This window comes from Drosophila arizonae, chromosome 5 (assembly GCF_054131065.1).
Source record: "Drosophila arizonae isolate 15081-1271.41 chromosome 5, UAZ_ARI_1.0, whole genome shotgun sequence".
Taxonomy (NCBI): domain Eukaryota; kingdom Metazoa; phylum Arthropoda; class Insecta; order Diptera; family Drosophilidae; genus Drosophila; species Drosophila arizonae.
Genome location: NC_142925.1, coordinates 8543467 through 8557475, shown reverse-complemented (window position 1 = coordinate 8557475; position 14009 = coordinate 8543467). Strand labels below are relative to the sequence as shown.

The 14009-nt window shown below is 36.3% G+C and overlaps 2 protein-coding genes across 6 annotated transcripts in view; one reads left to right on the top strand and one right to left on the bottom strand.

Annotated features, from left to right (window-relative positions):
• Elk (Eag-like K[+] channel) overlaps positions 1–14009 on the bottom strand; it is an 85446-nt gene that overhangs the window by 61917 nt on the left and 9520 nt on the right. The window lies entirely within an intron of this gene.
• On the top strand, positions 151–3230 carry PPO1 (Prophenoloxidase 1). Its single transcript, XM_018011294.2, has 6 exons — positions 151–607; positions 681–816; positions 888–1382; positions 1441–2074; positions 2569–2821; positions 2902–3230. The coding sequence occupies exons 1-6, from the start codon at positions 255–257 to the stop codon at positions 3095–3097; spliced, it is 2067 nt and encodes a 688-aa protein (XP_017866783.1). The 5' UTR covers positions 151–254; the 3' UTR covers positions 3098–3230.

Sequence of the window (14009 nt, the reverse complement as noted above, 5' to 3'; positions counted from 1 at the left end):
ATAATGCTTGCGGCTGCCTAAAATAACAGACATATAGTTATTAAAATAAAAATAACCACAATTACCATAAGAAATTATCAAACCAATTATAAAAGAAAACAAATCAAAATTCTCAGCTTTACACTTAACCTACGAGGAGCTATAAAAAGTCGAGTCGTCGCCAACGGAAATCACAGTGCGCTGGCTTAGCTTGTGTGGAGCAGAACTATTTCTAGTAACTGAATTTGGTGAATTCAATACTCTTCTCTCTCAATATGAATACCGATTTGAAAGCCTTGGAATTGTTGTTCCAACGTCCTTTGGAGCCGGTGTTCACCACACGTGACAATGGCAAGACCGTCTTCGATCTGCCTGAAAGCGTCTACACGGATCGCTATCGCAACAACACCGAGGAGGTCTCGAATCGTTTTAGCCAGAATGTGGAGACGCGCATTCCCATTCGAGAAGTGGCTAGAAAGCCAAATCTTGAATTCGCCAGCAAGCTGGGCCGCAAGCAGCAGTTCTCGCTCTTCATCAACAAGCATAAGGAAATTGCCAGCCAGCTGATTCAACTGTTCCTGGATGCGCCCAATTTGCAGCAGTTCGTGGCACTGGCTGCCTATACTAAGTAAGCGATTCATTCAACTATAATCTGAATTGAGTCTCATTAACTTAGTCCATATATTATCTCCATTTCACAGGGATCGCGTCAATCCTGTGCTCTTCCAGTACAGCTACGCGGTGGCCATTGCCCATCGCCCGGACACGCGCACTGTGCCCATTCCCAACATTTCGCAGGTCTTCCCCAGCAACTTTATTGAGCCTTCCGTCTTCCAGGTGAGCTAGATTCAAGTACTTCCTATAGTAACAGCATATGATATGTTTTATTTCTTCTATTTTCTGGACAGGATGCCCGCCAGGAGGCTTCGGTGATTGCCAAGAGCGGTAATCGTACCGTTTTGGAGATACCCGCCAATTATACGGCCTCGGATCGCGAGGATGAGCAGCATTTGGCCTATTTCCGTGAGGATATTGGCGTCAATAGCCATCACTGGCATTGGCATTTGGTCTATCCGGCCAGCGGGCCCATGGAGATTGTCAACAAGGATCGTCGCGGCGAGCTCTTCTACTACATGCATCATCAACTGCTCGCACGCTACAATGTCGAGCGGTTCTGCAACCGTCTGAAGCGCACCATACCGCTCTCTAATCTACGCGAGGAAATACCCGAGGGCTATTTCCCCAAGATTCTCTCGAGCATCAACAATCGCACCTATCCGGCACGCATCTCCAAGCAGCAGCTTAGCGATGTCGCTCGTCCCGATGGCAACATTGAGATTTCCGAGCTGGAGCGTTGGCGCGATCGTATTCTTGCCGCCATTGACCAAGGCTACGTTGAGGATGTGAGTAATTGAGGAGACAATTTCGGAATTCGATATGAATAACCTTTCCCCATTACAGACGCAAGGCAATCGCATTCCCCTGGACGAAGTGCGAGGCATTGATATACTGGGCAACATCATCGAGGCGTGCAACACACTCTCCGTGAACAACCAGTTCTATGGCAATTTGCATAATCAGGGCCACACCATCATCTCCTTCGCCCATGATCCCGATTACAGGCACTTGGAGGACTTTGGCGTAATGGGCGACGTGACGACGGCTATGCGTGATCCCATTTTCTATAGATGGCACGGATTCATCGATACCATTTTCAACAAGCACAAGACCTTATTGCCCGTCTATAATAACACCCAATTGGGCTTTGAGGGCATCAATGTGACCTATGTGGAGGCACGCTTGGGCGCCGCTAATGCCCGTCCAAATACTCTGCTCACCTATTGGCAAAGATCTTCAGCCAATTTGGCCGCCGGCTTGGACTTTGGACCCGTTGAGGATGAGAACATTACGGCCACATTTAGGCATCTACAGAACGCACCCTACACCTACACGTTCAACGTGACCAATTCGGGTCCCAGGCGCTCCGGCACTTGCCGCATCTTCATCTGCCCCAAGACCGATGAACGCAACCAGCCGTTGCGTCTCGAGGAGCAACGCTTGTTGGCCATTGAAATGGATAAATTTACAGTGGAATGTAAGTGAAGCAATATTTTTAATACTATTCTATATACTCTATACTCTGTAGACTCTGTGCACTTTGTAGATTCTGTAGACCCTCTAGACTGCGTAGACTCTGTGATTCTTTAGACTCTAAAGACTCTGTAGACTCTATAGACTCTGTAGACTCTGTAGACTCTATAGACTCTGTAGACTCTATACACTCTATGGACTCTACGGACTCTATTGACTCCATAGACTCCATGGACTCTATAGACTCTATACTCTCTATAATCTATACACTTTAGACTCTCTATAATCTAAAGTCTTTAGACTCTAAACTCTCTAATCTCTCTAGACTCTATACTGTATACTCTCTATAATGTATACTCTAAGCTCTCTATAGTCTAGACTCTCTAGACTCTCTAAACTCTCTAGACTTTCTAGGCTCTCTAGCCTTTATACTCTATACTCTCTATAATCAATACACTCTACACATTAATCTCAACTATAATAAATTTGACTTCTTAGTGATGCCCGGTGAGAATACCATACGTCGTGAATCGACAGATTCCTCGGTGGCCATACCATTTGAGCGTTCGTTCCGTGCCGTTGGGGCCAGCTATCAGCCAACCGCAGCGGATGACCTGGCACGTTTCCGTTTCTGTGGCTGTGGATGGCCGCAGCATCTGCTGCTGCCCAAGGGCAAGCCCGAGGGCATGCAATTCGATTTGTTTGTCATGATTTCGGACTACACCCAGGATGCGGTGCAGCAGCTAAGCAAGTGAGTAAACCAAACACACACACACACACACATACAGCCATCAAGAGCAATTACCAAAACGAATATTGTACAACCCACAGCACGCCAAACGATGCCTGCAGCACGGCCTACTCATTCTGCGGCCTCAAGGACAAACTGTATCCGGACAAACGCACCATGGGCTTCCCCTTCGACAGGCGTCTGCCCAACGATACGCTGAATGAGCTTGTGGGCGCCTTCAGCAACATGGCCAAAACTGACATCACCATTAAGTTCAATGATCGCGTTATTGGCTAAAGATTAGTTGAGACTAATCGTTCGTTTGATTAACCCACAGATATCCGATTGACACTCTATTTTTCATATATTATATATACTACTATTCTATGAAGCGCATAAATAAAAATAGAAATTGCTATTTGCTACCAAATTTGCTCTTTATATTATTGATAATATTATATATAAAATATAAAATATGAAATATAAAATAAAATATATAATATTAAATATAAAATATAAAATATAAAATATAAAATATAAGATATAAAATATAAAATATAAAATATAAAATATAAAATATAAAATATAAAATATAAAATATAAAATATAAAATATAAAATATAAAATATAAAATATAAAATATAAAATATAAAATATAAAATATAAAATATAACATATAAAATATAAAATATAAAATATAAAATATAAAATATAAAATATAAAATTTAAGGGTATTTAATCTAGGACCTAACACATGTCTCTAGCTTTTTCATAAGATTAAGAGAAAACAAGTAAGAAAGCTCTAGTCGAGACTGCTCGACTACGAGATCCCCTGAACCCTTGGAGTGCTAGCTATTTCAATAATTTTTCGCGTCTTTCAGCTTACACAAGAAACACACACACATACACAAACACATACACACACAAGCACCCACGCATAAACACGCATGGGCTGCAGTGTGCGCTTACTATGAGAACTTAATTGTTTAATAACTTTTTTTGTGGACGTACGATCTTCATGAAACTTTCAGATTATGATTATAACATGAATATGCATGTAATTGCCAAAGCACAAGTCTCTAGTATTTGAAATACGCGTTTTACAAAAGTGAGGGTGAGGGGGTGAATTTAGAGGTGGGGGGTAAATTTTAACAAAAACCGAAATTGTATAAATTGCATATAAGCATATATAAAAAATTTGGAGACTCTAGCAATAAAGGTGTAGAAGATATAATTTTATAACTGGTTTTCGATAAGGTTTTTCATCGATAAAAAAAGATCGGGATGAGTTATCGAATTTTAATGATAAACTCGATATCCGCGCTGTAATTACGAACATTTTACAAAAAATTTGAAGTCTCTAGCTCTTATATCTTCGGAAATCGACGCGTTCAAACATACGGACAGACGGACAGACGGACAGACGGACAGACGGACAGACAGACAGACGGACAGGGCCAAATCAACTCAGCTCGTCACCCTGATCAAGAATATATATACTTTGTGGGGTCTGCCACGCCTCCTTCTGCCTGTTACATACATTTCAACAAAACCATTATACCCTGATTTCCCATTTTCAATGGGTTCAGGGTATAATAATTTGCTGCTTAACCTTAGTTGCTGCCAATTCGTTTTATTTATGTAAGCTTGCAAATACAAATATCTGCGATCCCAATATATATTTATAAATGTTTTCTATATGATTAAATCAAAGACGCAGCCTGTTTCAATATTTGTTATACATTTAATGTTATATTTTCAATGTTGATTCTTGGCCAGAAATACAAATATGGCCAGGCAGAATATACACGTGCACACACACACAACCGACCATATGAACACATACATAGCAATTGTGACTGCTGCCGTTTATGTGCTTCATATAGCCACGCCCACTAAACGATTATGGGCGCAAAGTGGAACAGCAGGGGGAAAAGAGGGTAGAGAGGGGTGGCAATAGGGCAAGTCTAATCCTATTAGACTTCAAAGCCGTTTCGCACAACAAACTTTAGCATTGGTCCTGGTCCAGACACGGATATTGCTCTACCCACCCCCTTCCACAACACCGTCTCCTTCCTGGCAAAGCTTTTGTTCCTGCTGCTGCTGCTGCTGCTGCTGCTGCTGTTGCTGTCCCTGTCGCCGTTGTAATAGAGTTTCCGGCGAAACCGCTGCACGTGTTGCGCTTGTTAATATTCCTTTCAGCTAGCTTCACACAGCGAATGCCGCAATTAATTCTGCATATTGCGCGCCGTCAAAGTTCCAAGTGACTCGCCGCCCGAGCAAAACTAAGAGACAAACTCAGGCTGGTAGCTGGAAAGTCGGTGGGATCTGGCCTGGTATTTGTATATAAACACACACATAATATCGCAGCTGTCGTTGATAAGTGCACAAATTGATTTCTAAACGCTTCTCTCCCAAACGAACAATTATTGAAAAAAGTTTTACAATTTTATCAGAGCCCTAGCTCGAAAACTTTCTCATTTTATAAAATACATAAGTATTTATATATATATATATATATTTTTTTTTTTAATTCAGAAAAGTTTACATTAAACCAAAATTTTGCAAAAATTTAGTGAATTTTTGTTAGGAACATTCACTAGAAAAAGCCTACTCAGTTAATTTAAAATCAAAAACATACAAATTATGTATAAATATAGAAAACAATAAAAATTGTATTTTAATTTAAAATGAACTTTCTAAACAAGTTGAATAACCTTACAGATAGACCGTTATCAATCTTAACAGAAAGCAAAACAAATGAGTGCGTTGCAGGCGGGCTTTACCGACTGCAGAATACTCTCTCAGAATTCAAACGCTGCTAAAACCATTTTCGATTTGCCACGCCCCCAATATATAATATATCACGCATATCTTTTTGAACTTTTGTTTTCAATTTTTCCACCCTGTATCATTCATATCGACAGATGCACAAAACCAAAATAATCATTTCACTTTTATGAATGAGTATAGCAATAATAAATGCCCAAGCCCTAAGTCATAAAATGCAGCTTTAAAATTTTCATTCTCATTTTCCTTCCCATTCTTCTGAGCATATTTTATTAGCTTCACTTAAGAACAAATTTAATTTCAGTAGTAGTGAATTTTTTTTTGTATTTATGTAAAAAAAATAATAAATAGGCAAATAGAAAAAATGTGAAAAGATTTTGTTGTGGGCACATTGAAAAATACTTGAATTCATTTCGCTAGCCCACGGGCATTTTCGTGGAGCTGCCAATTTGGCATAACTTGGCCAACTTTATGTATACTAAAGCAGCTGAGGGTCAGCACAGGGATGTCCCTATTTTTTTTCTTTCTCTCTCTCTCTCTCTCTCTCTCTCTCTCTCTCTCTCTCTGTTTATGCTCATGTGTTGGCGTATTTGTTATTTCTTTCGTTTTCGGCTTTTTCTTCATTTTTTATATTTTTTGTAGTCCTGCTGTTTGCGTTGGGCATTAATGCTGCCAACGTGCTGCGGCTTGCCTATTTGATTTTGATTTTCATTTGATTTTATTTGACTTGGCTTTGGCTTTGCTTTATTTTCGTTCTTGTTTATGCAAAAATATTTTTTTTGCCAACTTTAAGCCGGGCCTCGAGAAAAAAGCTATTTGAAGTGGAATTTCTCCAAACATTTGAGTGAATAGCAAAAATATTATAGTGAATTTGTATATTGCTGCTGCCTGGGTAAACAATCGAACTGACGTTGTTTACCTTTTGAAAACTTAAAATGTAATTAACTACAGCTAAAGCATTAAGATTTATCCTTCATTACACAAATTTATACATACGCCTATACATACATATATACGACTTTTGTCTGCTGTTTAATTAAATTGAATGTCTGGCTGCCAATTTTGTGGCACGCAATTTCATGTTTAATTTTGCATGTGGAAATTTTCATTAAATCATTTTTGCTGCACACAAATGAAACGAAGCGAAAGTCTTCAAAAGCTGCTCAAATTTCCAGCAGCCTATTAAAAAGTCAATCAGTGATAAATAACGCATATATGTACATACTTATATGTATATACATTTATGCAACTGCAGAAAATACTATAAAAGGCTAGAAAATACTCTATACTGTGTATAGGGGAAAAAATAAAAAATATTGTATTATTTTTGGGTGGAAATAGTGCAGTTTTTTTTAAATATTTAAATTATATATTAATATAATATATATATTAAATAAAATATATGTTAGAAATAATATTATTTTATTGGAAAAATACTAAAATAAATATAACTATATAAGGTAAACCAATTTTAATATATGATATAAATTCAAGTATCTAGCATAAAATCGATAGACTGCTTAGAATATTTAGTATTAAAAAATATTTAAATATATTATTACTATCAAGAGCAAAAGAATGCATTTAAAAGATGTGCACAAGTAACAGTATTTAATTATTTATTATTTTTTTAAGTAACAGTATTTAATTATTTGCTAATAAATATCAAAAGAAAAAATTATTGTAATTAAAACCCAATAAAAAAAACACAACTTAACGACAACAAATTGTGAATTTCATTAAATGCCTCGAGGTCAGAAATATGAAATAATACTCTATCAACAGCGCTATGTACATATATGCTCTATGTTTATAGATAGACTATAGAGATGTATATGCATATTTATGGCTAGTGAATCTAACACCTTTTACACATGTTTAGATTCAGCTACACGGCAGACCTTGTTGCAATTGCACTTGTTGAATTCTTGTTGAATTATGGAAAGTAAAATCGAAGCACCTGCTAGCTAATGCTTTAGGCCAAAGCAAAAGCAATTCGATAAACTCAGTCAAAACAAAAACTGTTTGGATCGTTTATTTGGCGCATTCTCTCACGCCTTCAGCCAGCCGAAGCAGAAACATGTGCTCATGTGAATTGGGACTCATGTACTATGTACTACATATATGTATTTATGGCCATGCGACACGAACAACTTGCTGTTTGCTTATGCCAGCCATGTGCTATTTTTTGCCTATGCTCCGGCATATGTGTTAACAAGCATATATATTTAGATATGTATATAGATATATATATATATATATATATATATATATATATATATATATATATATATATATATATATATATATGTGCTATTTTAATAATATGGCCAAGTTGAACGGCTGCCTAATTGCGCATAAGCCAAAATCGGAGCCAAAGAGTTGGGCATCGAGAGCTAAAGTCAATTCTTGTGCACTCATTCAAGCGCGCTCACTGACTAGATAATATGAGTAGTCAAGCTGGATTAGAAGTACATAACCTTCTACTTATAACACACACACACACGCACACAGGAAGGCATATATTCTATTCACATCTCTTGGCTTATGTATTGGCAATCGGTAATGCGGAGCATTTTACGGTTTTATGACTTGCCCTAATGATTGCAGCATTTCTGCACAACAAAGCAAATCCGATAGCAGACTAAAGCAGCTACGTAGAAGATTTTAAAAGACATAATACGTACCGGAACCTATACGGCTCAATTGGGGTATGATGGACTGAAGGCAAAGGCAAATAATGAAATATTACTCTAGAATGTTGAATATTCCGTTCAAATGCAATATAAAACTATATTAAATGAAAATTGAAATTGACTCTTATATCAGATATCACTTATATGTATATCTTATACGAATTGTATATACCATCATTTAAATATTTTAGATAAACTACTAACCTCTTACACCAATCAGTCTTATACAAGAGTATTCTTATATTTTATATAAATTTTACTCTTATATTAGGGGATCTCTATGTCTTATAGTAGATCATTTTAATATATTTCACCAATCATTTATACTATATCTTTCTGTCATCTTATACCAGCTCATACAATCACCAACTCACATAATCATCTTATACAAGTGCATTCTATCTATCTATCTACTCATTTTGATACACTAGCTCATTCAGATTGATTATACGGCTTTTCTTACTATATTATTCTCTCTTATTTCGTTATATTATACCAGCTCATTCTGTCATCTAATACTAGTTCCTTAGGTTATTTTATACTAGCTCATTTTGTCATCTTATACTCTGTCGGTTGTCTTATGCCAGGTCATTTCATCATACTTTATCTTTATCATTCTGCCATTTAATATAGCTCTGCTATCTTCTACCAGTTGATTCTCTTCTCTTCTGTGGGCTCATTTCTCAATTAATCCTGGGTAATGCTGGGTATATTAACGTCCTGCAGCGGATATTCTGCGCATTTTTGTTGTTGTTGTGTTTTTCTTCTTGTGCTATCATGAACATGCTAATTGTTTGCAATTATGCTTTGAGGCGGGCTTTACATTACGAAATGCTCTAATGTAAGCAAGAAATCGAAATGGAATAGACCATTAAATAAGCACGTTTCAAAGCAGAGCAGAGCACAACAGAGCAGAGCAGAGAAGAGCAGCTTGAATGCTATTGAAAAAGTGCAGCCATCTCCTGTTCAAGGACCAATTGAAGCAATGACAGAGAATAAAAAATACCATGAAGGTCACAGCAAATGTTGAATTTCAATTTAAATAAAAAACTGCATTACACAAACTGCAGACTAAAGCAGTTTATAAGCCACATGAAGCTTCCTGAAATTCGTTAAATTAATGCATGTTAAAGTACTTAAAATATATGTATATATTTTTTTAACTTAGCTTTCAACGAATTCATGGCCTGTTGCTATTCTCCTGTTTTTTTTTTTTTTTTTTTTTTTTTTTTTTTTTTATTTTGTTGCTATTTTCGTTGTATGTTTACTCAACATGTCCACGCCATTTCGTGTTTTTACCTTTCGGCTGTTAATATGGAAATTAATTGCTAATAAACGAGCAGTGCGACTGTTTATAGTAGTTCATCCAGGCAGCGCCATGGCCTTGCTTTACCGCTCGCCTTTTTGCCACTGATTCGTCCATGTGTTGTGCGAAAATACAATTTTAATATTATCTCTTTCAATTTACTCTTCCTCTTTTTTCTGCATTCAGTTACAAACAGCAGAATCAATGTCTATCAAAGCACCTGTGTTATTTTAAGCTATATGCTTTATATGCACACACACGCGATGCCGGGCATATAAATAAATAAATAAAGAACTACAATAATAAACAGTGAATACGAACGGTAAATGTAGTCGTCTGCCTGGCTCGTTAAGCACCCAAGAGCAGAGTCAAGAGGAACCTATCCATTTAACATAAACAAACGGTTTATTGATGCACAATACAATTGCTTTACTTTTTGATTTTTTAGATCAATGAACTGTCAAATCAGGTTGGAAATGAAATATATGAAACTGAATGGCTGAATGTTTACTTAAACTCAATGGTTTTAATGTTTACTCAAATATATTTAAGTATATATCACACCAATTCAGTTTCACATTTTATGAAAGCTACAATTGTTGCAAATTAAGTGAAAGGTAATTTAATAAAAAACCTGACATTATACGCCCATATTGTATAACAGAACTCAGTAAAATTGTTAACAGTTAACTTAACATTATAGCTTAACATTATAAAAAAATATTTAAAAAATGATTACAATAAAATTATAAAATAAAAATGCCTTTAGTCTTGTTCAAATTCTATTATATTTAAATTATATTATTATGTTATATTTTACAGCAGCTGCATATGAAAATTTAACATATTACGCCCGTATCAACTTAACAGACAGATCCAACATTAAATTCTATTATTATACATAGCATTTTTGTCTCATATGAATATATATATTTATCTAAAATACATGCTCCCAAGCATCTGCAAGGGCTGCATATTAAATTTTACAAGAGAGTATTACGCCCTCAACACATAGCCCCTCTGACATTTAAATGCCCGAAGGTACATTGAAGCTTTATTCGTGTTATACAATGCGCATAGAATTACAGTAATTCAAGGCAGAGAGACAAAACTAAAAATATTTTTTTACATGCATAAAACGCATGTGTGGGCATGTAGTGTGAGTGTGTCGCTTTGTCTGTGTGCAGGGGTGTCTGTGGGGTTGTGTGTGTGAGAGAGGGTGTATGTGTGATATACTTTTTTTTTATGTGTTTTAAGTTGCAGCAGCGTGCTAACTGGGGAAACGCAGAAAACAAAGCGTTTTTCAAGGCAGACGCACAGCTGCCATTTATATTATAAAGTTTTAACATTTATGCAATACATATATAAAAATAAAGTGACGAACATTGCAATCGGGCGTAATTACTCTGTATTTGTTTAAATTAATAGATGAAATGTAACCTGCGTAGAAATAAAATAGATATCCTATAAATAATACATTAAAAATAAATAAATAAAAAATATTAAAAAAATAATTAATTGAATAACTATTATAAAAAATATACATTTAAAAAAAAAAAACCAAATAGAAACACATTAAAAAAAATAAATAAATAAAATAAATCTAAAAATATATACATATATTTAAAAAAAAAATATATATATATATATATTTTTTTTTTTAAATACAAAAGTTAAAAACTATATATATTAAAGTGAATAAATAAATATTGGATCCAAAATTTAAATCAAATTTATAATTTTATTTTAATTATTTTAATTTAAAATATTAGAAAAAAAATTTAAAACTAAAAGGTGTATATGAGTTACTAGCAACAACAATTTTTTAAAATATATATTTTTAAAAGTAAATTGCAAAACAAACTGAAAATAATGCGAACCGCACGTTTACATTGTAAAGAACTAGTTCCAAAAGGAAAATCGTTAAATTTCAATTATTATCACAGCTGTTACGAATTTCAATTCAAGCAGATGAAACAAATTTACAGTTTAATAAATTGCAAGTGATGCAAAAATACGAAATAGGAACTTAGCAGAAGCAAAATTCTAACCATCACTAAATGTGATTGAGTGTTTTTATCCAATCTTGAATCTAATCTACAAAACTATTATGCGTAATTTGGGTCGCGCCTTGTTGACACTCAATGCCAACGGGCGGGCAGTGCCAGCGGGCAGCCTCTTGAACCACAAGTCGCTGAATCGTAAGGTGACGAGCATGGGTAATCAATTGAAAGGACTTCAAGCCGGACTGCAGAGTCACGATACATTTCATAGCTGGTGGAACTTCTATGCCAATGGACAGAAGCCCATTTCGGTTGTGCAGCAGCAGCGCTCCAGGACGGCGAATCGTGACTTTACGGATTATCTGCGCAGCGAGAGAGCATCCAAGTTTTTGAAAATATTCACAGCCATTGAACCAGAGAAGAATAACTATGATCGCATCTACGATGAGTTTAAGGGCTGCTTCCACAAACCCAACGCGCCAGTTAAGAAAAAGCAACGTCAAATATCTAGCCCATCTAAGACAGAAGGTAAGGGGAAGAAGAACTCTCGATCTCTACCTGATATCACATACAGGCAAACCCCAACCCAAGCCATATACACCCATCAGCAGCATAAACTAAGTCGATTGCCACTAAGCGAAAACCGCTGGAAGTCAGCGGATGATCAATTCACAGAGAATCTGTCCGAATTCGCGGATCAACAGCCTCACAAAAGAAAATTGGTCTACAGTCCGAAAAAATCAATGTCAGCGGATGATTATCTATCAGATGAAACGCTCGAATCGACAGATCGGCAGAGTAAGAAAAGAAAATGGTCTAAAATGTTTTTGTCGGCAGATAAAATATTTATTCAGCCTCTGTATTTGAACAAATTGACAAATAACAATCTAAAAATGTCTGCAGATAAAATAGATGAAATACCCAAATACTCCAAGAAATTGAGCAATAACAGTTCAAAGATGTCTACAGCTAAAATAGATATTATTCCTAAGAAGGAATTAAGGAAAACCTCTTCCAGTAACACTTCCAGTAGCATTAAAGTTTTAGTTGAAGAAAAACCCAGAAATATTATGCCAAAATATGCGAATCTAAGTGGAGCAAAACCTGCTAAAAATTCCCTCGTAACGGACAATAAAGTTTCAGGTAGTAATACGATTCCATTGTCCACAGATCCGTATGACAATTTGCCAGAAATCTACAACAAATGGATCAAGTCCTATAACAAACCACATAAAATACCTTCGAAACTCATATCAACGCGTCGGAGAAGTAATAGAAGTTCCACAAAAGATAATATGCCCATGTTAAAGCACAAGAAATTGAAGATCTACAAAAGTGCACTAGGTGAGAAATTCAAAATTAAGCATTTGACTTTGGATGATGTTAAGATCGATGATGAGCACCAGAAATCTAAGAAATTGAGAAGAATCTCTTCAAATATCAGTTACCGTACGGAGACGCCGATAGAGAATGTTCATGAATTGCCAAACCAAATGGAGGAAATAGAGAGTCCTGCCCCACAGACTACAGAGGTGCAAGATAAAGAGACAGACATTTATGTTATGCCGATAAAGTTGGAGAAAAAACGATGGAAGATCGAACATTGGCCAATGAAAACTAAACGCATATCGTTGCAAAAAAGAAAAAAAATCACGCTCAAGAAACTTAAATCCTACAAAAGAGTAGCAGCTGATAAATCCAGAACTTCATCTCATACTGTATCCGTCGTAATTGCACCTGATGTCATTACCGCTGAAGATTATACAGATATCCTAGCTCTCGATTTGAACGATGATGATAGTAAGGATCTGTTAGAGGATGGACAAGGCGATAGTCGGAGGCCATCCGAAGCGGCCCCGATCTACGAAAAGAAGCTGTCAATCAAGAATTACTATACAAAGCTGGAGTCCAAAACGTATGATTCGGCCCAACAAAAATATAATAAGATATTAGAGGCCGCACAGCGGGAAATGATTGTGGAGCAGAACTTATGTGACATCGTCCGACATATAAATGCAAAGGCAAACGCAATGGCTAAAGCCAAAGCAGAAGCTCTGACCATGACAGACGGACAAAACAATGAAGTTGAAGGGCCACAGAAAAAAACAAAAATACGAAAGACTAAAGGTAAATCGAAAACGGATCCAGTGAAAGAGTCAGTGAACATCGGTGATACCGATTCCGATAGCAGCATCTCAATCAAGCATTTGAAGAAATTGAGGAAGTTTCAACGGATGGCTGCGACAGCAGCAAAGGGCAAATCTCAAATGAGTATGAGGCGTCGCTTATCATCACTTATATACGGAAAATCTCTGACAAAACACAAGAATCAATCCCAACAATCGCTGACAAAGCGCAAACCCCAGCAGACACAGCGAGCACAGTCGGAGCCAGTGCTGCAAGGCTCGAAATCG